Source organism: Podarcis bocagei (genome assembly GCF_964188305.1).
Source record: "Podarcis bocagei genome assembly, chromosome: 9".
Classification (NCBI taxonomy): domain Eukaryota; kingdom Metazoa; phylum Chordata; class Lepidosauria; order Squamata; family Lacertidae; genus Podarcis; species Podarcis bocagei.
Window position 1 is genome coordinate 31,778,833 of NC_138134.1, and position 27,684 is coordinate 31,806,516.

Below are 27,684 nucleotides of genomic sequence, written 5' to 3' on the forward strand. Positions count from 1 at the left end.
CCCCCCCCGCCTTCCTCAACTCCTTGTACAGCTCGACCCTCGGCTGTGTGGGGACCCAGAAAGCAGCCTATCTGCCCTGGCTACTCTCGCCCGGGCGACAAAGACGAAGAAGCGCCTCAGCAGCGCGTCCGCTGTCCCGCTGCTCTCCCGCCCAACCGAGAGAAGTTGGTCGGCAGTTCCCCAAACTGAGGCGGGGGCTCCGCCTTGGCGACCCTCCCGGCGGCCGCGGGACGAGGCAGGTGGGCGTGGGGAGGGGCTTGGGGACCCGCCTCCGCTCCGCTGACGCCGCCGGGGCGAGGGACGGGGGGTGGGGGCAGCTGGCGAGGCGGCGGCTCCTCTCGGGGAGAGCGCCGGAGGGTCGCTGAGGGAGCTGCTGCCGCTGCTGCTGCTGCGCTGCAGGGGGACCCGCGTGGAGCCGAGAGAGGCGACATGGGTGAGTTAGTCCCGGGGGGAGGAAGGAGGAGCCCTCGGGGCGGAGAGGCGCGCGAAGTTGGGGCTCCGGGGAAACTTCGACGGGAGTTGGCATCGGCTGGGCAACTTCCCGCCCTCGGAGCAGCGGCGTTGCTGCCTGGCGCCTCGCTCGAAGCGGGACTATCCCGGGTCAGAGTCGGCTGCAGCGACCCCCGCCCTGACCGGGGCAGGGGAGAGGCGTGAGGGTGGGGAGGTGTATTTTCAGTGGCGTAGCGTGCACCCGGGGCAAGGCAAGTAATTTGCGCCCCCTAACCCGTAGATTTGCGCCCCCTAACCCTAACCCCCAGATGTTGCGCCCGGTGCGGCCGGCCCCCCCCCCCTGCACCCCCCACGCTACGCCACTGTGTATTTTTTGTGTATTTTTGTAACTGGTTGTCTATGGGCTGCGAGGTTAAAAGACTCGACAGAAGGCGCTCGTCGCGGCTGCATTTAGGGAGACCCGCCGTGAAATGGAGGATGGGGGTCAGTCACGTCCCTCGAAGTTGTAGAAGTGGAAGAAAAAGAGAGTGTTTGGGCAGGAGCAGCTCGCTCCGCTTCGGAGACCCAAGAAGCTCTCCTGGCAAAACAATAACCAGCTAGCCTTCCCGCCCCGCTCTACAGCTGCTCGTGCTACCACAGCCCTGCCTTTTGCTTGTTTTGTTTCCTTGGGGTTTACTTGTTTACTAGCTCAGAGTGGTCTTTTGCTATATTCGGCAAAATAGCCCCTGGCACAATAGCAGTGGCTTTCTTACACTTTAGTTGGTTCTGCAAGGCTTCCCCGATTCCACCACATCATTGCTTTACAACAAAAAACGGAGGAAAACTAAGCAGGACACTTTAAAAGTTTAAAGGATTCTTGTAGGAAGTTACTGGATATGCACTGATTGGAAATAAGCAGGGTGACCACCCCAAAGTTTTTCCATGTGTAAACAGTATGCAGGATTGCTACTGCTAGCAGAACCGACACACCCACTAGGCAAGGTCTTCACTGCCTCAGGTAGCAGGATCCACAGAGGCAGCAGATCTGGCCTCCAATGAACGCATTGCCTACCAATGTGTCATTCAGGGCTGCGGCATGCTCTTTGGAGGCCAGATCTGCTGTCCCCTTGCAGCTCCTCCAGTGCTGCCTCTGCAGGGCCTCTGATGACTAGAAGGTGCTGCTGGTGTCTTCCCATCCCTAGGGAGGAAATGTGAAGGGCTGCACTCTGGGGTCTACTGGGCTATGCACCTGCCTGGCATGATTCAAAGTGGACACCACCCCCCCCCCCCGCCCCACACTGGCCTTTGATTGCCAGTTCATCTGTTGGGTAGGGTTGATTTGATTTTCCAGCTTTGTTCTTGGTGCATTTCTTCATTGGTGGTGCCAGGAACTATGACAACAATGCCATTTTGTGGTTCACCTCAGGTGTCAAAATGTCTTAAATTGTCCTTAAATTGTCCCTAGGATAAATAGTGCCCAGGGCAAGGCATACCTTTAGTTCCCCTTACCCCTGTGGTCAACATTGTAAGGCCACCCAGAGGGTTATGGGGCCTGGAGTAGGTGTGATGTTGGCAGCCCTCCTGTTTCCCTTCTGCAAAGACTCATGCATATGTGCACAATGTTGGTGGCCACATGCAAATGTTGTTACATGCAAGGACTACAGATTCTTGCAGATGGATAGATGTGCTTCATTTTTTCTTATGTTCTGAGAACTGCCCTAAGAGCTTGTGATGAACGGCAGCATATGAAATAAATAAATAATAATAATAATAATAATTACATGGGGATAAGGAAATAGGGATAAGGTTGTACTGCCTCTTCCAGATTCCAACCCGCATCTGGCAGAACTTCCTTTGGCTTCATGGGGCTCTGTGTCACAGGTCTCCATGTTGTGGCCTGCTGCTGGCCTTCACCACTACTCACTCAGGAAGACTTCCTCTCTTAAGGTCTGGCTTCACACCACTCCTATACATTTTCTTATGATAACTACCACAGAAAATCTCTCTCCGGTGGCACCTCGCCTGAAAATCTTAGGTGGCATTCAGTAATCATTAGTAGCAGGCCTGGAGCAAATTGTCCCAGTTGCCCCATGCCCAGGTTGGGTAGCTCTACAGTTTCACAGTGTTACTAAGTTGTATGTAGAAGATGTATGTATGTATGGCTTGCTTGCTCAGCTTGGCCCATCCTTCAGCTCAGTGCAGACACTCACTTTTTGCCTCCCTAGATCACTGCAGAAAGTATATATATTTTAAAACACACAGCCACTGAGTACACCTACCCTCACCACCCCAGCAGCATCATGAACGCAAATAATAATGAATGTGCAATTCAAAGGTCAATAATCATGAATGTGCACTAAGAAGGAGGGTCCCTTAGTAAGCCATGTATATCTTGCCATTTGTCAGAAGGTTGCAGAACAGTTTACTACAGAACAGCATAACAACCCCTGGTTACTTGAGGTATTCACTCAGAAGGTGTGAGGCAAGCTTTGGACTTAAGATGTGTCATGTGAGACATGTGCCAAAATTTGGAGAGGAGCCCAAAATCTTGCGTTTACTAAATGTATTTACTGTAGTTGTGTAGGCAATCAGTAAGACTTTTCTGAATGGGTTTGTGGGTGTAGGCTCAGACCATTAGGGGTTGCTGTATCTAAGTAGCTTTTTAAACTTTGCTGTCTGTTGGTACAGGCTAGGTTTCCACCATTGATAAAAGGGCATTAGGTGTTTTGCCAGAATTCTCCTGATACTATGAAGTTATATAGTTCAGTGATGAATGTGAACAAATGTGCCAGAATTGTCTTAATGAATGGTTTGCCAGGGTTTTGTAGTAGGATTGGCAACTTTCCCCTCTTGGCAGGGATTCTGCATAATGGGAACATTTGGGGTGGGTTTCTTTTTAAAACAATACTACTCCATTTTCCTATTTGAGTTGCTGCATTCTGTACACATAGTCAGTGGTTGTAAACATACGAAAATTTGCAGTTAGTTATATCATGTGCAGTACACATCCATGGTTGGTAGGCAAAGTTTTACTAATCGCTGTAGCCACATGCTGGGAAAAGGTTCAGAATACCAGTTTCTGATATTCTCTGTTCTCCCCTGCCTTGCGCTTAGTAATGTCAACCCTTTCCTTTCATAAACATAACTCAGTTTCCTTCCCTTGAATAATGACCCACCTTCCCTCCAGCAGCAGGCCTCATTTGAACAATAAAAGTGATATATAACACTTAGACTAGAGGCATCTTCTTTTATTAATGCTACATTAAGAGCATTCTGCCAATGGAACAAGCAGTCTTGGGGAACATAGGACCCAACTCCTAGGGGCTGAGGCCCCTCACCCCCAATAAAATATTTGAGGAGCCTGCCCACCCAAGTTGATGGATATTGCCATTCAAATGGTGTGTGTGATTTATTATGCTGGGTGGGGCTTACCTGCCGCCCCCCATATTTTATTCAGGTTGGCAGCCCTGTTGGGGATGGATGTCAGCATGGAGTTTTTTGAGGTTCAGCCATGTATTACATTTCTGCTTTCAGAATATGGACCTGTCTTTAACCTTACTTGTAAAAACAAACCCCTTCAACTTGTGTGGGTGTGTTTCTGTGCAGTATTCTGACTAAACATTAGGAAAAACTTCCTGATAGTAGAATGGATTCTATGGAAGGTGGTAGACTCTCCTTCAGTGGAGGTTTTTAAGCATAGGTCAGGTAGCCATCTGTCAGGGATTCTTTAGCTGTGATTCCTGCATTTCAGGGGGTTGAACTAGATGACCCTTGGGGCCCCTTCCATCCACACAGTTCTATGATTTGTTGTCCACTATGATTAACTAGGGTTTAGGCTACAAAAGCTAAAACCAGAATAGCCACGGATTAGCTGATAGTCCGTGAATAGTCAAGGACTAGATATCTGAGTTTTCCTACTTCTTAGGTCCTATGCTTATATGAATTTAATGCGCTACTGACCATTGCAGTAGGAAAACCTTAAGTTAATAAAACTAATTTTAATGAAGATGACTTGCATGGCTCTTCTCCATGGCTTCCCCCACTCTGCCTGCTTTGATTTGTTTTTCCTCTACTAGGAAACATCCCAACTCTGGAAGCAAGGCAACAGTTCACTGCTTCCAAAGAATGTCTTGGGTCTGAATGTAGTTCCAAGATACAACAAGTACCGCTGGAGGAGAAAATCAGATTATACTTTTTCATGCAACAGTGCCCATAAACTGTGGAATCTAGAGTATTAGTTATAAAAAAAGGACAAGGAGAGGGGTAACAAAGTCAGCTGCAATTTGTTCGTAATGATTCTTGCCTCTTTTTTTTCCTCTGTGTCTCCAGTACTTGATACCAGCATGCATGTAAATTTAGTGGCTTAGACGTTGCCAGGATACATTTTCTGAAGATACCGTAGCTTTTCCTGGGCCAAAACTATTCTGACTACATAATATATAAATTTCCTAGAACAATAGTTCCTAAATGTGTCTTTCTCTCTCTCTAAAAAAAAAGGCCTAGGGGAGAATTTATGCCTGGCATAGGAGATACATGGCATGATCTTCTGACATATTTTCCTTTGCTCCAAAGCCCCTGGCCAGGTGAGGGGTGTGTGCTAAAGTAATGTGGGGGAGTTACAGAAACCCTCCTTCTCAAAGTTAGTTAGCTGGCTGCAGGTGGGGAAAGGTGTAAATACAGACATGATGTCTGTTCTCCTGATGGTGGTTATTAGCAACTTGTGGGGTGATTTTGATAAGGGAGTAACACAGGGGGAAAGGGTTAACCTGTTTCCCCAGTCGCAGTTCCTTGACTTGAATTACCAGTACCCCCTTTCACAAGTGCTTCAAAGTAAAGAAAAACCATGTGATATTTGATGACATATGTTCTGCCTCATGAATAGTATGGTCCTAAAACCACAATCCTATAGTCATTTATCTTGGAAAACGACTGTAACACACAACACACATACACACACTTGATATAGCTTTTAATCCATTATTGGATTAAATATTCATGCATTCACATAAAAATAGGCATGGAGGGGGGAAATACTTTAAAATAATTTTTACTCGTGCTTCATCAGCAACTGTCTTGCGTGGAAAAATGCTATCAATGTATTTTGTATGTACTCACATTAAGAGTAAATTTAAATCTGCTTTCTGGTTTTGAGTACTTTTTACACTCATTAAGGTTTTCAATAGATTATTTTCCCATTAAGTTAGATAACATAGGAAGTTGCATTGTACCAGGTGAGACTGTTGTTCCATCTAGCTCAATATTGTCTACACGGGCTGGCAGTGGCTTTCCAAAGTTCAAGGCAGGGGATTCTGCCAGCTGTACCTGAAGATGCTGAGGATTGAATTTGGGACCTTCCATATGCAAGACAGATGCTCTGCTCCAGAATTACTGTCCTGTCCAATTGATTGTCTAAAACTGCAGTCCCAACCCCACTTACTTGGGAATAAACCTCAATGAACTCAATATGACTTGCCTCAGAGTATAGGACTGTGTTGTAAATGTTGCAGATCTTAGTGAATAAATATGTGTTTATGTGTGGCATATATCAAGCACCCTTTTAAATTCCCCCGCTGCCATACATTTTATTATGGTTAAAACATGTAACCTCCAATTAAAGTGTTGCCTCTGAGTAAGTCATACTTAGAGTAGACCCATTTAAATAATTTGATTTAATCATGATTAACTGGTCTGTTACCATGGCTTAAACAGAAGCAACCCGAAGGCTGATTACATCTGATGCAGTGAAAGTAGGAAAAAATGCATGAAATTTATACCTGTTTAGTTCTTCATGGCGGGCTGTGTTTGCTTTAAAGAAGCATTCATTTCGGCACCATGTGATTCAGGAGAAGTTTAGACAATCTGGCAAAGGAATTGGAAGAGCTCTCAAAGGATCATGTAGGCTGGGAAGAGGGAAAAAACGCAGAGAAGAAAGTTACAAAGTTACTATATATTTGAAAAAGGAGACAACTGGTTGTTTAGTCTTGTCTACTAGCCTGGGAAAAGAAGTGATGAGTTTAGATTATAGAAAGGAGATGTAATGTAAACATCAAGAGAGAAAGTGAGAAACATCATAGCTTCGGGATCAGTTTAGCAATGTAATAAATTACCTTGGAAAGGAAAATAATATTCTTCCTTGGAGTTTCAATTTTATTTTAAAGTTGGATAAGCATACATTGGGGTGGTTTGTGTATAGGACAGGGGGACCCATACATAAGCTCTTAATTCTGTGTCTGTTTGGGCATAACATTGCAACTGAAGTGTAGTATTTTCATTGTTCCAATGACAAAAGTGCAGATAACACATAATCAAGAACTGACAACGTAGAACTCTCCATGTTTTACTATATCAATTGTACCATTACCGGTGTTATCCAGACAGTGTTTGCTTTTGATGCCAGACGTACTAACTTTGAAACCTCAGTAGCTTCTTATGTGAATTAATTTTCAGCTCTAAACATGATTGCATATTCAATGCAATCTCTTCGTGGCATGTAAATCATGCTTTTCTGCCTCTCCTGTGTTTTTCTTCTTGAACCACTCTAATCTCTTATAACGATAGCATGTAGTATGTGTGCATGCAAGGGGTTTTGTTTGTTGGCAGATCTCTAATTAAGTTTTTTTAAAAAACAAAGAAACACCACAAACTTGTTTACAGAAGAAGCACACATTTTATTCATATTAAAAGACTGAAATGTTGGGATTTTACTAGAGTTAAATATGCACGCACTATTGCTTTTACTGATAAGTTGTGTGGTACAGTCCCTAAAAGAATGAGTTACAAATTCGGCCACCCCCACTTTGAATCTGGCCCTTGCAGTGAACTAGCTTGTAGGTCTTAGGTAGGGCACCCTCTCCCAGTCTTTGGCCCCCTTTCTGCTGTATGTGGGCTGTCTATGCAATTGGTTTGGGTGGGCAGACATATGTAACCAGCAGTAATATTATGAGTAGCTCAGCAAATCTGTGTCCATTACAGTGGTACCTCGGGTTAAGTACTTAATTTGTTCCGGAGGTCCGTTCTTAACCTGAAACTGTTCATAACCTGAAGCACCACTTTAGCTAATGGGGCCTCCTCCTGCTGCCGCGCCGCCGGAGCACGATTTCTGTTCTCATCCTGAAGCAAAGTTCTTAACCCGAGGTAATATTTCTGGGTTAGCGGAGTCTGTAACCTGAAGCGTCTGTAACCTGAGGTACCACTGTACTGTTATTTTATTGTTTCCTTTATGTATTAAAAATATAATTATAGACTACCTTGCAGAACTGTATTATAGCAAGAAAATATATGTAAATTGTTTTGAAAATTTTGAAAGAACTAGTGTTCATTATTGTTACTTTTATTATACTTTGTCATGCAGATCACTACAAATGACAAGATAAACAGCAACATTTCAATTGTCTCCTTTAAATTTGTGTTTACTCTTGCACAGTGAATTCTTGTTGCAACAATATCCAAAGCTCCCTCCTCTGAGATATTACTCATGCCTTTTTTCACCAACTGGAAACTGCCAGACATATGTTTACAATTGCAACTCAGCAAAGTCTCTGGTGGGTATTAAAATATGTTGTGTCAGGACTAAAAGTTATATACAAACAGTAATGCCTATGCATAGCTTGGTATTTAAATCTTCATGGAAGAAAATTAACATATTAACTGGTGTCTGCTCCTGAGTACTAAGTGCTGCAAGATCTTCACCCTTGGCAGAATTAATATATGTTGCTGTTGCCTTGGTTGGAAATGAATCTGGTACTCAAGAGCATAGGAAATACAAGTTATGCCATAAAGCACGACTCCTTTGTGTTTAACTTATCAAATCCCCTTAGAGCAATTTGCAGTCTTTTGTTAGAAAGCTTTTGAAACCTTGCTGGTGTGCCAAGTTCAAAAAGAACTTATTTCACTGCATATGTTTGTCCTGTGAAGTCCCCCCACCTTTGTTAAAAATAATAAGAAAGGATTGATTCTGAAAAGTGCTTTGAAATAGCAGTACTTTCTTCAGCAGAGCCTCTGTTTTCTGCATTTTGAGCTGCCTTCCTAGGCTATTAGAGAAGATAAATGCAGATTACTGAATCTATCTCTTTCTTGTAGTGGAGTATGCAAAAAAGACAGGTTTTTCCTTTTTTTAACCAAAACTGCAAGTTAGGCTTTACAGTGTGCATGCACACGAAAGCTCATACCAATAACAAACTTAGTTGGTCTCTAAGGTGCTACTGGAAGGAATTTTTTTATTTTCTTTTTTCATTCCTTACTTAAAACACATCTCACGTGTTATTCATTACAATTTTTTTGCAATATAAGCAGTATATAAATGAATAAAATAAATGCAATTCCAAAGTGGGTTACAAATTAAAATAAATCTGGCTATGTCATAAAAGTACATAAAGGTATTTACAGCTAACAGCCATTGGTGCTAAAGTCCACAGAAAGCCTGGCATTGAAAGTTTAAAAGAGTAGGCACTAGCCATATCTCAAGGGAAGGGTGTTCAAAACCTGAAGTGCCACCACCGAGAAGGCTCTCCTTCATATTGCTAAATATTAAGCAGGTCTAAGCTAATAGAGCCTCCCTCAGCCATTTTTTAAAATATATTTTTGGTCTGTACAGCAGAAGGTGTTCTCTCAGGTATCCAGGCCTCAAGTTAAAGGGTTTTGTAAGTCAATGCAAATAGCTAGAAGCAGGCAACTACAGGCAGCCAGTGTAGCTGTTTTAAGATGTGCTGTTAAATGTTTGCAGTAAGTCACCCAAGAGAGAAACCTTGCCACTACATTCTGAACTAACTCAAGATTCTGAACGAAGTTCAAGGGCAGTCCCACAAAGAACACATTACGTTAGTCCAGTCTTGAGATTATCAGTGTGTGGATCACCAGTGATGATAAAATAAAGTTTTATATGTCACAGTTTGAAAATCATGGCAAAGGTTATCCCAACATCAATAGAAAAAAACCTCTGTGCTTGAGTAGAATGGAACTTTTAATTCATTCAGAAATGCAAACAAATCCTCCAGTTTTCTCACATTCAGTTTAGTTGTAATGTAGCATGACTAGAAGTAGCTAGAAGTTTGGGCTGCCATATGAAATTCATGTCCAGTAATAAAATGCATTCCTTAGGCAACTAGCTGCATGCATTTGCTACCATGCAATCTTGTTCTGAAGAGTTTCCATTTGAAACTGAGAGGGCATGGAGAATCTGGGCAGTGTAACTTTTCAAAACTTTGCATTTTTGCTTCCTGTTTTCATCATTGCATACACACGTTTTCAAATATATTTTACTCAGTTAGTTTTGATTCATACCATTTAGCTCCAGTCCTTTGTCTTTATAGCTAATTTTCTCCAAATAATGCATGGAAGTGATCCCCTGGCTGAGAACCGCTGCTCAAAATGCCTTTCACAACAGGCAAAATATACCCTTCAGCCTTTGGTTTCCTTCCACTCTGAAAACCTTTTGTGAAACAAAACTCTTGCCATTAAGTAAAAACAAATTACACAAAAACAATATAGCAGCCAGCTGAAAAATAGGAGTTAATTTACATGATATGTAGGACGGATCTTGCGTGCAGAAAGCTGGTTTCAATTTTATAAAAGTTTTGCTTTTAATGTGCTTAAGTTACACCTGTTCGTAGTTGTCATTGCTATAGAAGTAGTATTGAGTACACAGTGCATTAACTTGCAGGAGTTCAATACTGGATTGTGGGGAAAATGTTTGAAAATTAAAAAAAGCAGCGGAAAAGAATCCATCTGCATGTTAATTTGTAGAAATATGTGAACCTGTTGTTCAAAGTGGTAAAATACTCTGAAGTACTCTGTAAAAAACAGACTACTTCAGAGAAATTGTAATACTTCCTTTGCTGTTGAGATTATTTAAAATTAACTAGCATGCAATAAACAAAATGAGATACTGGCACTTTAATAACACAAAAATGTGTGTGTTTATAATCTGCCAGATTTCTTGCATTTAGTAACACTTTTGAAATGACCACATAAATCTGCAAATCAGAAGAATTTGTGGACAGGAACCATCTTTGCTTATAACCAAAATATAATTTGCCACATAATTTATCCAGTACACTTATTAGATAGGCTTTCTGCAGTCTGAAACATAATATGACCTTAAGTTTCACCATGGAAATATGCTCATCAGACTGTGGTGGGATCTATGTGCAAATGCTTTTAAATAAAAACATTTTGAAAAATACACTGAATTTGGCATAGCTCACTGTCTCTATCTAGTGTCACGTTTGTATATCACACTTCACAGCACATTTTAAAACATTTTATTTGCAGCTGTATAGATGAGTCCTGTATATATAGTTTTGATAGAAGGGTTATCTCCATCTTTTATTTGCATCAATATATTATTTGAAGTTGTAATGTAAAGCAGTGGGCTGAAGGGACACATTTGAAATTTTGAGTAAGTTCTGTGGGTTCCACTCACAAAATGGCCATAACCCAGAAATATGTGGTTTGGGGCATGGCATAACAAAAAGACTGCTATGGGATTATGGCATAACATAACATGACTGAAACATCTAAAAGAGAGGCAGGGGAAGAGGACCCACGAAAGGTGTGGGCCTGCCCCTCACGCATGAATTGTGGATTTTTGAGGAAATACATGTTGACACAGTTTACAGGTGCCATAGGAGCTACTGGTGAGCATCCTGGAAGCAGCAGATGCCATGCTGATGACCCTGTAGACAGGCCTGTGCAGAGAAGGGGCAGCCAGGTAGCTTTGCTCCAGGCCTTGGAGAGCTAAACCAGCCGGGCCCCCCCACAAAGGGCCTGCTGGACTTGTGCCGTCATGCCAAGAACTGTATTCTAACAAGACTCCTGACCCGGGCCCCTAACAAGCTCTATATGAGCCTGCCCATAAACACTCCAAGTATAACACTCACAATTTGGGACACTTACTTTGAGACTACAGAATCCTAAAATGCAAGGCAGTGATTTCGCATTCCTGTTGCTACTACAGTGGTACTTCGGGTTACGAACTTAATTCGTTCCGGAGGTCCGTTCTTAACCCGAAACCGTTCTTAACCTGAGGCGCGCTTTATCTAATGGGGTCTCCTGCTGCTGCCGTGCCGCTGGTGTGCAATTTCCGTTCTCATCCTGGGGCAAGGTTCGCAACCCGGAGCAACTACTTCCAGGTGAGTGGAGTTTGTAACCTGAAGCGTTTGTAACCCGAGGTACCACTGTACCAGTTAACAGCACCAAAAAGAGGAAGCTAGTTCTCCGTTTTGGTGCGGCTTTTACCACTCGCTGCTACTGCTACAAAAAACCACAATTGGCAGCAGATGGGAGTGACAAATTCCATGCTCAGTTTCTTGGTTTTTTAAAAGCACCGTTGGCAGACCCGTGCAGAGCTTGTCTAAGGCAGGAGTCTTGTTTGAGGCCCATGGTGCTCTTGGCATGACCAGCATATGCCTGGCAGGCCCCTGGTGTCCCCCTCCTCCTGGCTGACTTAGCCCTCTGAGGAGTGGGGCAAATGTAACCAGCTGCCCCACTGCATGGGCCTGACTCTTGCTGCCTCTGCAGGACTTTTTCACGACAGTAGCAGAAAAAGTGGCCAAATTTAGCACCCCAGCTTTCTATCAACATGTTCCTTATGCGGATCCTTAAGCTGCTTTTATTTTGCATTGTTGTAACTGTTCTGTACAGTGGTAATTTTGTTAGCAACTTTGAGCATGACAGTGACAACGGTGGATTTTAATCAAACTAGGCACTAACAAGGGTTGATAATGACTGTGGCAGCTTGGAGTGGAAGGAAATAATGGGATGGCTTTCTCGTCCTGCCTTCTTTTTTGTTACCTAGAATGAACCTAGATGGTTTATCTTAAAAAACTGGACAAGAGTTGTGTGTGTTTTTTTATTTTGATACTGTTATTCAGTCCCTTTCTGTTGCAGGAAACCAGCAGTAAAAATAAACAAACAATGTATCACAATTCATTCCAACCAGCAGAGGGCAATATATCTTTATGTACTAGTTTCATATTGCAAACTGGAGCTACGTGTGAAATTGATTGTTATTTTGTTCTTCCCTTTTTTGAAGAAGAAGAAAAAAGCAGACATAGTAAAAATAACTTGTAGACATTACTATACTTTAAAATCATGGCAGGTTTCTGTCTTAATCCACTGAAAATGAGGCTTTTCATAGTTTTATTGCCTGATTGGTATAGCTGCTTGGGACTATGGTCTCTTGCATATCTATCTGTCAATTTTTATAGTCTTAGAAATTTCACAAAAGGGAATCACAGGCTCCACCAACTCTCTCAGTCTGCACAATCAGTTTCTACTGCTTGACCCTTGACATTTCCCTCATGCTTTCTTGTTCTCTACCTCTGAATCTCATCTGAAATAGGACTTTTGCTGTCCTTTCATGAACTCAAAATCAGCTCCCTGAGGTGATCCCCTCACTCTGCTTAATGGTAGGACTAGCCCTGAATGGAGATATACACACACTCCCAATGTAGTTTTAGCTTACACATCTCCGGTGGGGGGGGGCAATGTGGGAAAAGCAAGTGTTGACCGAGATGGGAAAAATGCACACAACATTTCCTTTTGAAGCTCTTCCTGAAGGAATTGTTGGTGTTAGGAGAGTTTCATGAGTACCCAAGCTTGATTAGAAACTGCTGCCAATAATGGCGGCTTGGTATGTGACGTGTCTTCCTGCCTCTGTCAAACATCTCTGCAGTCACATTTAATGATGTGCTTCCCCTCCGTTAAACAGTATGTCTAGGCCACTTGCCACCCATGCTGCTTGCTTGCTTGCCTACCAACCTGCCATTTGCTATGCTGGAGTTGGGGTGGCTGCCTTTTCTGTGGGGTGTCTGCATGTGAGTGTGATACAGTTTGTGCAAGAATAGGGACAGTTCCAGGGCTCTCCATATCATGAGCAATTTATGAATGCTACACTTCCTGTGGGGATTGCATATGCTAATTACATACTCATTTTAAGGATGTCCACCTGAGAACAAATGGTGGTGTACAAAGATTACGAGGGAAATGTTCTGTTCAGTTAGTGCCTTTCCTGCAGAAGCGGCTGCATGAGATTGCAGCTATAAAAGATATTGGCCTAGATAGACTTGACTAGCCGATGATGCAGCTTTATATTCTTCTGACATTTTAACAAAAGATGTTTCTTTTTTACAATGTTAATGGATTTATGTATATCCATTGACTATGAGCAATGTTGAAGCTTCTTTTTTAATCCCCTGAAGATCATAATGAATTTTCAGAGACAGCAAAAATTAAATGAGTGTAATTAAGTGTAAATTAATTTCTGAATATCATGCGTACTGGATTCCCATGTTGTCTGAAAGCCTTTACCAGGCTCAAACTATATGTTAAGCTAATCTTTCTTCCCATGGGTGAAGAAGGAGCTTGGGAAGAGTGATTTTAAGCTGCAAAAAAGAAAAAAAGAAAAAGAAAAGAGACTTGGAGGGTTAAGGGTTAAGGCTTAACCTTTAAGCAGTCTCTCTCAGCATGTGGCATGGTTCACTGCAGAAGTCATCCCAAGCTATTTTGCTGTGTAAGCACCTTTCTAGAGAACATTTGTTCTCTGATTATAGTCCATTTAGGAACAGGACTATGTAGGATGAACTGTGAAATAGACAGTTCTGGGGTCTATAGGTGAATCAGACCCATATATCATATTATAAAGAAGACTTACAGTATCTTTTTCATCTGCACTGCAAACCCACATTTGGCAGCCAAACGCAATAGCAAATAGAATGTTGTTTTGAACAATGTCAGGATACATAATTCTAGGCCCTTCTATCGGCCGGCCTTGGCTAGCAAAGAAGAGATGACTACAGCTGCTATGATATGACTGATCTTTTATTTTTAAGTTATTGAAATCTCTCCATGATCAGCATAGTATATTTTCCTTCTGAGAGTTAAAATAATATATATATGACTGAAAATGAAATTGTAGGTAGGTACCAATGGAGGCCATCAGCGAGAGTGCTAGGTCCAACTGCTGCATATAAAATGGCCATCCAAGTGCAAATAGTGGAGAGATACCGTATTTTTCGCCCTATAGGACGCACCGTCCCATAAGGCGCACCTAGTTTTTTTGGGGGGAAATAAAGGGAAAAAAATTATTTCCCCCCCAGGCATGGGGCTGGGGCGGGGGGAGCCCAAGCTTCCCCCGACCCCAGCCCCCAGAACAGGCAACTCTCCGCAAGCCGTGGGAGCCCGGCGCCCGGCGCCGCAAGCCGTGGGAGCCCAGCACTAGCTTGCAGAGAGCTGCGCGAAGCCTGAAAAGTGATAGGGGTCCTATAGGGCGAAAAATACGGTATTTACCAACTTCCAGTTTCTGAGACCTGCTAGAGTTTGCCAGTCCAAAATTGAAAGATGGTGTTTCTGAATTTTTCAGTTGGGTCAATTTTCATTTATTTATTTATTTTTGAAGCTGTTAGTAGGTTAACTTCCATGTCCACAGTGACCACGAATCAGTAAGCTTCATGCGCTGAGCAACAAAGTGTTCTGGACAATCCAATGACTATCCAATCTTTGTAAGGGCCATTCATCGGGGAGACCAAGGGCAACCCATTTCCATGGCCGGGCATGAACACAGATCAAAATGGATAGAAAGAATCAATGTGATCCAAGAATACTTGAAGCTGCTCCATCACAACTTTCAAAAAGCAGGTATTTGTGACTGGTTGAAAGTTATTCCAATTCAAGGGATCCAGGGCTGGTTTTCTTTAGGAATGGTTGCACCACCACCAGCAGAGTAAACATTCTCACTCAGACCAAGAAATAGCTGAAACTGCACACCCTTACTCTTGAAATACATGCGGTTTGAACTGAATAGCTTGCATCACACTAATGTGTTTCTGGAAATCTGCACCAGGAACTTTATACACATTGCTCTGCCTTCATTTGGACCACATCAGTGATGGTCCTGGACTTCCATATACATTGCCCAGGTTTGAGCAGCAGGGAGGTCACTTTGGTGCTGCAAACACAGTGGTTTGACTTCACCCCCAGAAGTGCACACCATTGTCTCTTGAGACAGACGGATGTCAACAAGTCCTCCCAGAGTGAATAAAATTTGCTGTGATTCACTAAATTGATCTTTTCAACTTTTGAGGTAGAACAAAGATGGCTATACTGTACACTGTTTCCAGACCTCCTTTTGAAGTATTGTCATGCATCAGCAATGTTAAGAGTTAATTTTACCAATGTATAGCATTTGTTGTTTAACTTTTTCTACTGTATAGCTAAATTGAAGATCTGGTAAAACAGCAGGTTATCATTCAGATTTGAAAAATGTGTCTCAGTAACGACATGTGCTTGAAAATAAAACTATTTTCACCTACTCGGTGAAAAGAGCCGACAGACCCTTAAAGTAATTCTGTCAACATTGTGCAGATGGGAAAAGGCAGGGCTGATTTGCACAGACCCCAACTGGCTGTGCAGTAAATCCATTGCATGTTAAGTGGCTGTGGCATGGTGGACAAAATATTTGCCTTTGCATTAGGAACGCCTGACTTCAAAACCCTGCTTAGCCACAAAGTTTAACTGGGTAGGCCTACAAAAAATTCTGTCTTGTTTTCAGCCTACTTCACAGGGTGGTTGAAGAATCAAATGACGACACCCATGTATGATACCCTAAGCTCCTCAGAGAAAGGATGGGATAAATACAATGAAATATGAAACAGTGGTCTGAAGATCCCCACTACTGATTGTTGCAAAAGCAGCCAAAGTGTTCATTAAGTGCCATGAATTACAGTCATTCTCAGCCTATGTGGAGCCATGAGATGCCTGTTCTAGGAGGCCTTGCTGAATGGCTGCTAGGGTGAGGGAATCGCTGTTCTATGGGAATCTAAGGGGTTGGGGAAATGTGTTCTAAGGGAACTTTTAGGGAGATTGGTATTTTAGGGGTTTACATGGAAATGAGAGATGCTTATTCCAGTTTAAGTACAGGGTTTTGTACATTGTGTTTCTCTCCAATTATGGCACATATAGTTGTGGGAGAGAAAGAGAGACAGAACAAGATCACTTGGGGAAAATGTGTGTCACTAGCAGCGCAGCATGTTACTACACTTATTCCCCTCTTTTTTGGGGGGAGTATGCCTCATCCCCTCTAAGGGATGAGCTTCTCCAATGTACCCCTGCCTAGCTCCAGTGGCCAACGACCAAGAGAAGGAGCCAACTGGAATCTATGCTGATGCTGACAAAGCTCACTTTCCTTGTTGCTGTCATTTCCCACTCTCAGTCCAGGCTGGGCAACCCCCAGTGCACACCCCCATTTCTCCTTCCTTGCTTCTCTGTCTTTTTAGTCACTCAAAGCTCAGGTCTGCACTTTGCTTCAGTTGCAATCCTATGCTCTTGTGGGGGTAAATCATACTGAACTCAGCCTGGCTTCTGTCTGAGTAGACATGTATAGGATTAGGCTGTTACTATTCAGTAGTACAGTGGTACCTTAGGTTAAGAACTTTTGTAATTCATTTTGTAGGTCCGTTCTTAACCTGAAACTGTTCTTAACCTGAGGTACCACTTTAGCTAATGGGGCCTCCCGCTGCCACCGCGCAATTTCTGTTCTCATCCTGAAGTAAAGTTCTTAACCCGAGGTTCTATTTCTGGGTTAGTGGAGTCTGTAACCTGAAGCGTCTGTAACCTGAGGTACCACTGTATATGAAGTGGCACGAGGGCTTTAAAATCCAGTTTTCACTTTAAAACAAAGCCATGGGGCTTCATAGCATGCTTGGAACACAGGCCTGTGCACTTTGAAAATGGCACCACAAAGTATCTCTCAGGAGAAGCAGCAACATTTTAAAGAGCCCTTGTCCCAATATATTACAGTGGGCAGTAGCAGTGGGTTGGTAGATACTTCTAAAATGCAAAGTGTGGGCTCAAGGTATATGCCAAGTGGTGGCAGCTGGATGATACTTGGAGCAGGTGAATTCAGGGTTTAGGTTCCCTGTGTGCAAGCGTAGCAACGCCTCTGCATGCAGTGCCATTGCTACAGGGAATCAGCAAGCTCTATGTGTCAGATTGGAAAAGGTACTTCAGCATAATGTCTGTATGTATAGTCCCAGAGTAAGATAAAGAGCTGCGTGTGTCACCAGATCCTACATAATTAATTTAAAAATGCAGCACAGTGTATTTTTAAAGCATTTAAGATTGTGTGGGTTGACATGTTCTGATATAAAAATGGAAGCAGTTACCTTAATGCACATCTTGCAGGAACAGTGCCACATAACATAAATCATATAACGTGAGTTTTCATTTCAGTTGTGTTCACCATTTTATGAAGCTCCAATTCCATCTCTGCTTACATTTAAATAAACAGATTAATACAGGGATTTCATTAGCTTATTCAGCTAGTCTTCCTTTTACTCGTTCTCTTCTGCTTTGGTTACCATAGTTACTAGCTTAATCACAATGCAGAGAGCCATTTCTAATTACAGTACACTATATGCCAGCATAAAATTAATTCTTTGAGTATCTTAAGTCACAAACAGCTTGTAGCTTGTTCTTTGGCATTTTATTACCATGGATCCTGAAGTAATGTATTAGCACATCCCATTTAATCTGAAAGGTTTAGTGAAAATAAAATTAGTCTGTGAGATATATTGCTTTTTAAAAGCTCTTATTATGGGAAATTTCCTTCTGGGAAGCCATGTTTGTTTGAGAGCATTGCATTAAAGCCACTTTATATGTTTTTAGTTGTGTAAGGCCTTCTCATGTAGTCTTCTAAATAAGAGTCACTGCCTACTTATCTCAATACCCTGAGTATTTTACTAAAGTAAAAAAGAAAAGTGAAGAGCAGCCATGACAACATACCGTATTTTTCTGTGCATAACACGACCCCATGTATAAGACGGCCCCTATTTTTGGGAGCCCTCAACAGTTGCTGAGCTTCTTTTGTAAGTTCACTGAGCTGTTGAGCAGCTTTTCGACAATCCCCCACTTTGGCTGACGGAACTGGTGCCGTAATACACTGCATACTGGCACTCACCAAATCCTCTTCCTAAACTGGAAACAGTGGGTAAACAGCCTCCTCTCCAACATTTCCCTGCTACCACCACAGCACCAGCCCTTGCTTACTTAGCATATTAACCCGTGTATAAGACAACCCTCAACTTATCACAAAAAAGATTGTCTTATACAGTGGTACCTCAGGTTACAAACGCTTCAGGTTACAGACTCTGCTAACCCAGAAATAGTACCTCGGGTTAAGAACTTTACTTCAGGAGGAAAACAGAAATCGTGTGGTGGCAGCGCGGCGGCAGCAGGAGGCCCCATTAGCTAAAGTGGTGCTTCAGGTTAAGAACGGACCTCCGAAACGAATTAAGTTCTTAACCCGAGGTACCACTGTACATGGAAAAATACGGTAAATCATTGCCATTATTATTTCCACTTCTTACTGGTGGAGTACCACACTGGGATTTTGGGGTGTAAAAGAAGCATAGAATTAGTGGATTTAGTAGTTGGGAGGCAGGCGCCTCCATTTTGGTTTAATTACACTGGGCAACATTTTTTTACTTTTTGAATGTTGTCTAGACTTCTACAACTGGTTTAGGGTATTTTTGCACTGCTGAATCAGGAAATGGCATCCGTTTCTCTCCATCAGGTCAGGTTTTTGTGCTATGTTGATTTGAAAAAAATCAGATCTTGTGACAAAATCGATTACATTTTTGTGGCATTATCAGCTGATTTTTGTCAACACATATCATCCTAAATATGTTTTTAAGAGAAAAAAATGTTTTTCCAACAACATATATTGATTACCTGATAGAAACATCGATTACTGTAAACTGAATGGTGGGCATTGATAAAGGTAAGTACACGTAAATTGCATGTTGCTTCACCATTTTTCAAACTTCAGGGCTTGAACTTCTGTTTCTTGGAACTCCTGGAATGCTCAGTGGCAGGGAGGTCTCTCTTCAGAGTCCAACAGTAGTCAGCCATCATGACTGCGTCCCAGCGACCCTGATACCTGGTCTCCATCTCTTTCATGTCCTGATGGAATCTCTCCCCCTGCTTGTCACTCATTGAACCCAGGTTCTCAGGAAACCGGTCCATATGTGAAAATAGGTAGTGTATCTTGACGCTCATGTTGCAGCCCAGGTTTCTGAAAGCAATCAGCATGTTGTTGACAAGTTCTGCGTAGTTTCTGGCCTTATTGTTGCCATGAAAGTTCTTCACTACCAGAACAAATGCTTTCCACGCTTCCAGTTCCACTTCGTTCACTGAGTTTCCGAACTCTGGATCTCTGATGAGCTGACGGATCTGAGGACCATCAAAGATGCCAGCTTTCAACTTCTCCATGGTCAATCCTGGAAAACCCTGGCACCAGTAAGTGAAGCAGTCACCATCCTTGTCCAGAGCCTTGGTGAACTGCTTGATTAAGCCGAGCTTGATGTGCAGCGGTGGGAAGAGTATTCTGTCTCTGTCCACCAGAGGGTCGTTGATGACGGAAGTTCTCCGAAGATAGACACTGGAATTTCATCACAATGAGCTACAGGACAACGTGCTGATTGAAGATCAGGATACTTGAGGCTGCTCCGGTTCTTTCTGTTGATCCCAGTCACATCAACAGCGCAGAAGTAGCAGTCAGTGACATGGTTTGTCGGCTCCCTCCAAACCATGGGAATTCCAAAGTTCAGACTCCTCTTGCCATTGGTCCACCCATGTAGAGTCTTGGTGCATGGCTTGCACACCATGTGTGGCGCCCAAGCTTTATCCTGGTCACCAAGTTTAATACCAAAATAAGCATGGTAAGCAACTTTATGCTTTGCCGAACCAATTTATGGAAGATTTCGAGGTTTTATGACTTCAAACTGATCCCTTTTTGACATAATCACCCAGAACTATCGGACCTGAATACTTCTTGTCATTAAAATAATCATTTCCAATCAAAACAATTATTCGACATGGCATTTCACCCCCACCAACTTCTTCTAAAATGCTCCACACAAGCGTACATGTGAACAAAAACGTAAAAAAACGACATGTGGCCATAGCTCAAAAACTTGACCTGATTGAGCAAAACCAATGTGATTTTTTGATTCAGCGCATCAGATTCGTCCCAAATCAACTGAAAAAATGCAGACAACAAATTTGTTGTTGACCAGTGTTATTGATTATATTTTACTGTAAGACATTTCAAAATAGTGCTTTATGCAACAAGCGTAACCCAGGAAGTTGGAGTACCTGAAATCCTAGAACAAGTCTTTGGCACTAAAGCGGCTTACTTGGTGTTGTCATCTCTATGCTACCCATGCTGATTGTACACATTTGAACTAGCAGCAGTCAATACTTATTTGATTCTGACACAGTCCTGTTGCTACTTGAAGGTACTGGGGATGCTAGTGCCTTCTTGTGAATCTTTATAGCTTCTGGGAGAGGGAGTTGCCCTCACAATGCAATCCTATGCATGCCTGCTCAGAACTCAAGTCCCCTTTAGTTTACTCCCAGGTAGATGAGTACAGAATTGCAGCCTAAATATCTTCTTTTTTAAGGGCAGGTTGATGTGCATTTTGTTTGCATTATTGTCCTTCAAAATATGAATATTACAAAATATGAAGTCTGATGTTGGCAAGTAAAATGAGAATACCTAAGCCACAAATATTATATTAATATGCTGCCAGTTTGGTGAATAAATAATAATTTGGGTTTAGCCAAGGATCAATGATGACTAAAACATTCCAAGAATTAAACATGGACATGGCACAGAGGCAGGAAGGTCAGAAACCATTGATTGAGATACCTCATACAAAGTTTCATTTTATGTCAGGGGTAGGCAGCCTAAGGCCTGGGGGCTGGATGTGGCCCAATCACCACCTCAATCCGGCCCACGGATGGTCCGGGAATCAGTGTGTTTTTACATGAGTAGAATGTGTCTTTTATTTAAAATGCATCCCTGGGTTATTGTGGGGCATAGGAATTTGTTCATCCCCCCAAAAAAAAATATAGTCTGGCCCACCACATGGTCTGAGGGACGGTGGACCGGCCCACGGCTGAAAAAAGTTGCTGATCCCTGTTCTATGTTGTAACTTGTAACTGAAATAAAATATAGGTATGTCTAGGAAATGCAGATAATTTATTGTTTCAATAAATTATGCTAGATCTTAAAAATATTTCCTTGTTTTAAAATCAGGATTCAAATTGTAAACAATAATGAACATAGCAAGGGGGCTTCATACTATGGTTTACTAGCTGATAATAGAATGCCTAATTAAAATGTGAAATTTGCATTTTTGACTGTTAATGGAATATTTTGACACTGATCCAAGAAGAATTTTTTTTTTTTTTTGCTAACTCAGAGGCTTCAGCATAATGCCTGTGCTTTGCAGATGCTTTTTTGCTTGGGTTGCATTTTGTAATTTTAATGGGAAACTATTTTTCTTTAAAATAAATAAATAATTAACAGTATTTTCTCATAGAAGCTGTATCCATGTGGTCATACAGATCAATCCACCGGTTAAAATGCAGCCTCTTCAGCATGTCTGAAGTCAAATGTCAGTTCAATATTCCCACTAAATTGTGAGATTATATTTTACATCTTAACTCAGTTTCTTCTAGTGTATAGCTAGTTTAAGCAAGGATGCCAGAATGAAAGGAAGTCTCCATGGCCTTGTAGAGGAGATGAAATACCCAACCCTTCAGCATTAGTAGGCTGGAAAATATTCAGGATTGCAACAAATTCTACCACTAGTCTCGAACAGTTAATAGGTACAACAAAACATTGAAAATAATATCACCACTCCTTTTTACTGAAAACTTTTCTTATGTATATGGGCCCTTTAAACAATATTTCTGTAATTCAGATATCATGCTAAAAATTATGAACTTTCCAATATTTATCTATTTCTCTCAATATTGGTGAGTGCAAGAATATAAATAACCTTTTTGTTTACCTGAACTTTTTGTTCCCTGCTAACTGGGCCTTTCTATGGGAGACTGAGCCTTAAGAGGTTTCTGCAGAAAGTCTTCTTTGTGAGGACTGCCCCACTCATGAGTAGCCTTTACTCAAGAGCAACCAGCCACTTCTCCTCACAGCGAGGATCTCAATCTGCCTCTGCTTTGGAGGCCAAGCCCCTTTCTGCAAGAGTCCTGAGTCCTCCTCAACTATTGTTCTGGGCTGTTCCTGAGTGCTTACAATTTCTGGGGGCTCCAGGTCATCCTCGGCTAAATCCTCCTTGGTAAAGGAGTCTTCTAGTGTGGGCATGACACCATAATTTTTGTTGTGCACCCCATGCTTCCTTATTCAGACCACCATGATTTGGCTTGTGCCCTTGTCTGAACTGCTAGCTGTGTGTCTAGTTCCTGGACTGCTTGTGAACCTTGCTGTGGATTCTTGCCCACCTGGGTCTGGCCTGATATGGGACATGCGACTGCTCCTCATCAGGTGGTGGCATTGTCATGGTACCTGAAAATGAATCTCTACAAGCTGGGCTCATGATTTCTTTCTTCCATCAAACTGTGAGCAGTGGGCCAGGAGCAAACCTTGGCTACAGCTCTGGTTTGTTTGGAGTAAGACAAACCATAAGTCCATGTTTGCACACAATGCTAAGACAAACCATGGCTTAGCCCTGAGTGGTGCAGCAGGCCATGGGGAGATGTGAAGTGGCCACAGTTTTCATTCTGCGTACCCACATGCTTGCTCATTCATTTAGGGTTGTGCATGAAGCAGTCTAGAGAATGAATTGTGATTCTTGAAATAAATATTTGACCACCAGCCAAATTGGCAGCTATCTTGTCTTCTTTCATTGGGAGTCATATATTTAATGGAGTTATAGTTTGTAATGCTTAATACAGGGTGAATCCTTTAAAAGAGGCCCTGTGGATACAGAGTACAGTGGTACCTTGGGTTAAGAACTTAGTATGTTCTGGAGGTCTGTTCTTAACCTGAAACTGTTCTTAACCTGAGGTACCACTTTAGCTAATGGGGCCTCCCACTGCTGCCACACCGCTACCACACAATTTCTGTTCTCATCCTGATGCAAAGTTCTTAACTTGAGGTACTATTTCTGGATTAGCAGAGTCTGTAACCTGAAGTGTCTGTAACCTGAGGTACCACTGTATACGTGTTCCACGGGGCCTCTTTTAAAAGACTCACTCTGTATCTCTAGAGGCAAATATTTCATGCTGCTATCTTTATATACAAACAATTCAACGAAGAAAACCACCATCAGTACCCAAATCCTGATTCCCTTTTGTATGAGCAGTCTACATAATTGACTCTTTTTACTAAAATATGGACCAGGTTGTCATCTTGCAGCTGCAGTTGAACTAGCATGTTTTGATTTCTGGGCCCAGCTGGTTCTGGATCAGGTATGGTATTGTGATTTTGTATGTCATTCTTTCTTACCATTTATAGAAACTGTATCCTCTTGTATCCCCATATGCCTTTGTTTATATTCTGTTTATAAAGAGGTGTTGCCTACATGATAATGGCAACTGGCAGGTGTTCACGGGGCTATTCTCAAGTAGCATGTTAGTAATGCTAAAACAGTAGTAGAAACTTGGTGTGATTTTGCTGCTTTCAATTAAAGTGTCTGTGGGTTCCATTCATGCAAGATTTCCTTTCTTTCTTGTTCAAAGGACTGTTTGAATAACTAGATGCAGTCATCTAATTAGGGTGGGGTACATTTGAGTGGTATAAAGGTGATTTATTTCCTGGAGGAAAACAATGTTTATTGCAATACAGGGAGGATAGACATTCTTTAGGGTACAACTTCTGTGTTAGTATTTTCCCACACTGAAGCTGACGTTTTCTTACATTTTGTCACACACCTGTGTGTGCCTGTGCACTATCGGTCTAGCTTCCTTTCCTTCTCTCTCCCTACTTTTTAAAGGGGACTGTCCCATTATGAAGCACAGAAAACATATTTTAATGACATTAAGGCCTTTCGCTGTGTTTAATTCAAATCTTGTCAGTGTTTTAGGTGACTTCTGCTTCCTTAAGATGTACTCTTTTACTGGTACCCAGTTCTGCGTCACAATGAAAAGCAACAAACAAGCGAACAAACAGTTTATACAAGGCAAGTTTCTATGTTTGGTGCCGGGGTTGTCATGGACATACATCTGCCCACAGAAGCTTTCCCTGGCACCGACAGGGTCCTGTTAAGCGCAAAAGAAGCATTATATTGTAGCCAATAAAGGGGGTGGGTGGGTTGTGGGGCACTTGTGGAGCCAACAACAGGTACTCCTGTTTGCAAATGTGCCCACAACTTCAAAAAAGATTGGCGACCCCTGGTGTAGTATGTTTGACTGAACTGTCAAAATCCTAAAATGATCATAGCCACAAGTCCAAGTGGCTAGCTCAGTTGGTTAGAGCATGGTGCTGATAATGCCAAGATGGCAGGTTTAACCCCATATGGGACAATATCACTGCATTGCAGGGGTTTAGACTACATGATCCTCAGGATACCTTCCATTTCTTTTATTCTAAGTCATAGCCTTGTGATTATTGTAGAAACAAATAGTGGGGCATTTTTCACGAGAACTTTGATCTTCTGAGAAAAGTGTCACCCATTCAGTAATATTTTTTTTTTTTTGGGTGGGGGTGGCATGCAACAAAGAGTATGAAAAGGCTTGCTTTTTGTGTGCAGAGCAACTTTTACGTTGAACGGGAGTAGGAAGCAACTGTGGCCACATTGCCAAGCCAGTCTTGACACACTGGGCCTTGACACACATCAAGTGTGGGCAATGAAATGGCTGCAGTGGAGAGACAGGGAGAATCAGTTCAGTTCTCTTGGCAGTGGTGATGGTGAGCTTCATTTCCCTGCAGCACCTTTTCATATGGCAGGAAATGCAATTTACCCATGGGGTACCCATTATAATTGGCTATGCGACACCATAATGCTATAACAGTCCTTGATTTAGTTGAGTCAAACAGGAGAGGAAGAAAACTGCAAACTAGGGTAAGTTTTAAAGTATTAGTCTTCCCTAACCTTACAGCTTTACAGTGGTACCTTGGGTTACATACACTTCAGGTTACGTACGCTTCAGGTTACAGACTCCACTAACCCAGAAATAGTACCTCGGGTTAAGAACTTTGCTTCAGGATGAGAACAGAAATCGTGCTCTGGCGGTGTGGCAGCAGCAGGAGGCCCCATTAGCTAAAGTGGTGCTTCAGGTTAAGAACAGTTTCAGGTACCTTGGGTTACATACGCTTCAGGTTACGTACGCTTCAGGTTACAGACTCCACTAACCCAGAAATAGTACCTCGGGTTAAGAACTTTGCTTCAGGATGAGAACAGAAATCGTGCTCTGGCGGCGTGGCAGCAGCAGGAGGCCCCATTAGCTAAAGTGGTGCTTCAGGTTAAGAACAGTTTCAGGTTAAGAACGGACCTCCGGAACGAATTATGTACTTAACCCGAGGTACCACAGTACTTCATTTCTCCTGTTTACATTTTAAAAGAACACTGCACCACTATTTAGGAACTCTGGTCTGGAAAGTTGATCTGATTTCCCAGGATATCCTTTTGTTTATGTAGTTGCTGTATATTTTGCCATTTCACACATTTATTGAAACTACCACCCCAGCACATTTTAAGTTCCGTGTAGCTGGAGTTAAAGTTGTTCAGTGGTTGTAATCCCATTACTTGAATTAAAAGTACACCAAGCAAGGCCAACGTGCATATTGTTCTTAGAATAAAAAGCATCTCATAAGAAATATAATATTGTAAGAAATTATTGTATTATCCTTAAATGTTCACGCATTAGTGATTCAAAACAATTTAAAAATGCAACGGGTGCAAAGTTCTTAGTATAAAAATTCTACACTAGGGGCATTTTATTCTTTTGCAGTGAAATATCTTTGTAGAAGGCTTTCCTACATTGTGGTTCAAATGGAAAAGAGATATCAACATTTGTTTACTGGCACAGCCTTTGATGTAGGTTTTCTGAGCTATTTTTAATGCTTTTTTATTTTTGTTTTAAAAAGGATCCCAGGAAAGTTATAACAGTCCTGAGAAACACTTTATTTTTCCAGCGGAAGTGTTGAAGCTTATTATTCTTGTCACTTAAATAGTACTGTAGATTCAAAGTACTCACCCTGCCAAGGTTCAGCAGACACAAAAGCCGCCATTGACTAAAAGTGCAGAGTTATTCTTTTTGCACAGTCTATTTTATATCTTTTCATGCACCAGCCTCTCTCTTTCTCTTTTTACAAACAATTTTTTCCCCTCACCCTCAGGCCTCTATAAATGTGGAGATTTATGAAGGAAACAATTTGTTTTTATGGCCAGCACCAGAGTAGCCTGTTTTATTAATTATTGTAACACTTTGGATCCCTGGAACAAAAGCAGGATTTTTTTTAAAAAAACTGAATGTTTGCCTGCTTTTCAGTCAGAATTTCTTCAGAATTACAGTATGACTGTAAACATTGACACCCCTTTCACTATAAGACCTACTTTTCTGAATAAAAGTAAATACAGTGGTACCTCGGGTTAAGAACTTAATTCGTTCTGGAGGTCCGTTCTTAACATGAAATTGTTACTAACCTGAGGTACCACTTTAGCTAATGGGGCCTCCTGCTGTCACCATGCCGCTGCCGTGCAATTGCTGTTCTCATCCTGAAGCAAAGTTCTTAACCTGAGGTACTATTTCTGGGTTAGCGGAGTCTGTAACCTGAAGCGTCTGTAACCTGAGGTACCACTGTACAGTACGGCAGTACTTCTAAGCAGTTATGGCTTCCATAGTTTATCTTAACATTAAAATATAAACCTCTGAAGAAGAATGAGCTGGGATGCCCATTCTTGCTTTTCCAAGTAGAGTTGGCAGTAATTGTTGGGATTCAGAGAGCCTTGCAGACATTGGGGGATGACTACAGTAGTTCTTTATGGTGGTTTTCCTTTGCACTATTTTTTACGGCTTGTGACCTTCTCAGGCAGTGGAGACCTAAAGATCCTTGTGTACACATAAAAAAATTGGATGTGGTACTATGGATTATAACAAATACTTGTGAAACTGCTGTAAAGGAATGCAATCTATTTACAAAGGTCCAGATAATAGTAAACTAGAGAAATAGCATGAAAGTATGTGGCAGAGGGAAGGGACGCGGGTGGCGCTGTGGGTTAGACCACAGACCCTAGGATTTGCTGATCGAATGGGGTGAGCTCCCGTTGCTCGGTCCTTCTCCTGCCAACCTAGCAGTTTGAAAACGCGTCAAAGTGCAAGTAGATAAATAGGTACCGCTCCGGCGGGAAGGTAAACGGCGTTTCCTTGCGCTGCTCTGGTTCGCCAGAAGCGGCTTAGTCATGCTGGCCACATGACCCAGAAGCTGTACACTGGCTCCCTCGGCCAATA

The 27,684-nt window shown here is 42.2% G+C and overlaps 1 protein-coding gene across 1 annotated transcript in view; it reads left to right on the plus strand.

Moving 5' to 3' along the window:
- The first annotated feature begins 299 nt into the window (after positions 1-299).
- GPM6A (glycoprotein M6A) overlaps positions 300-27,684 on the plus strand; it is a 179,537-nt gene continuing 152,152 nt past the window's right edge. The window contains exon 1 of the mRNA XM_081209081.1: positions 300-433. Coding sequence (XP_081065207.1) covers positions 430-433 — 4 coding nt within the window. The 5' untranslated portion in view covers positions 300-429. The remainder of the gene's footprint in view (positions 434-27,684) is intronic.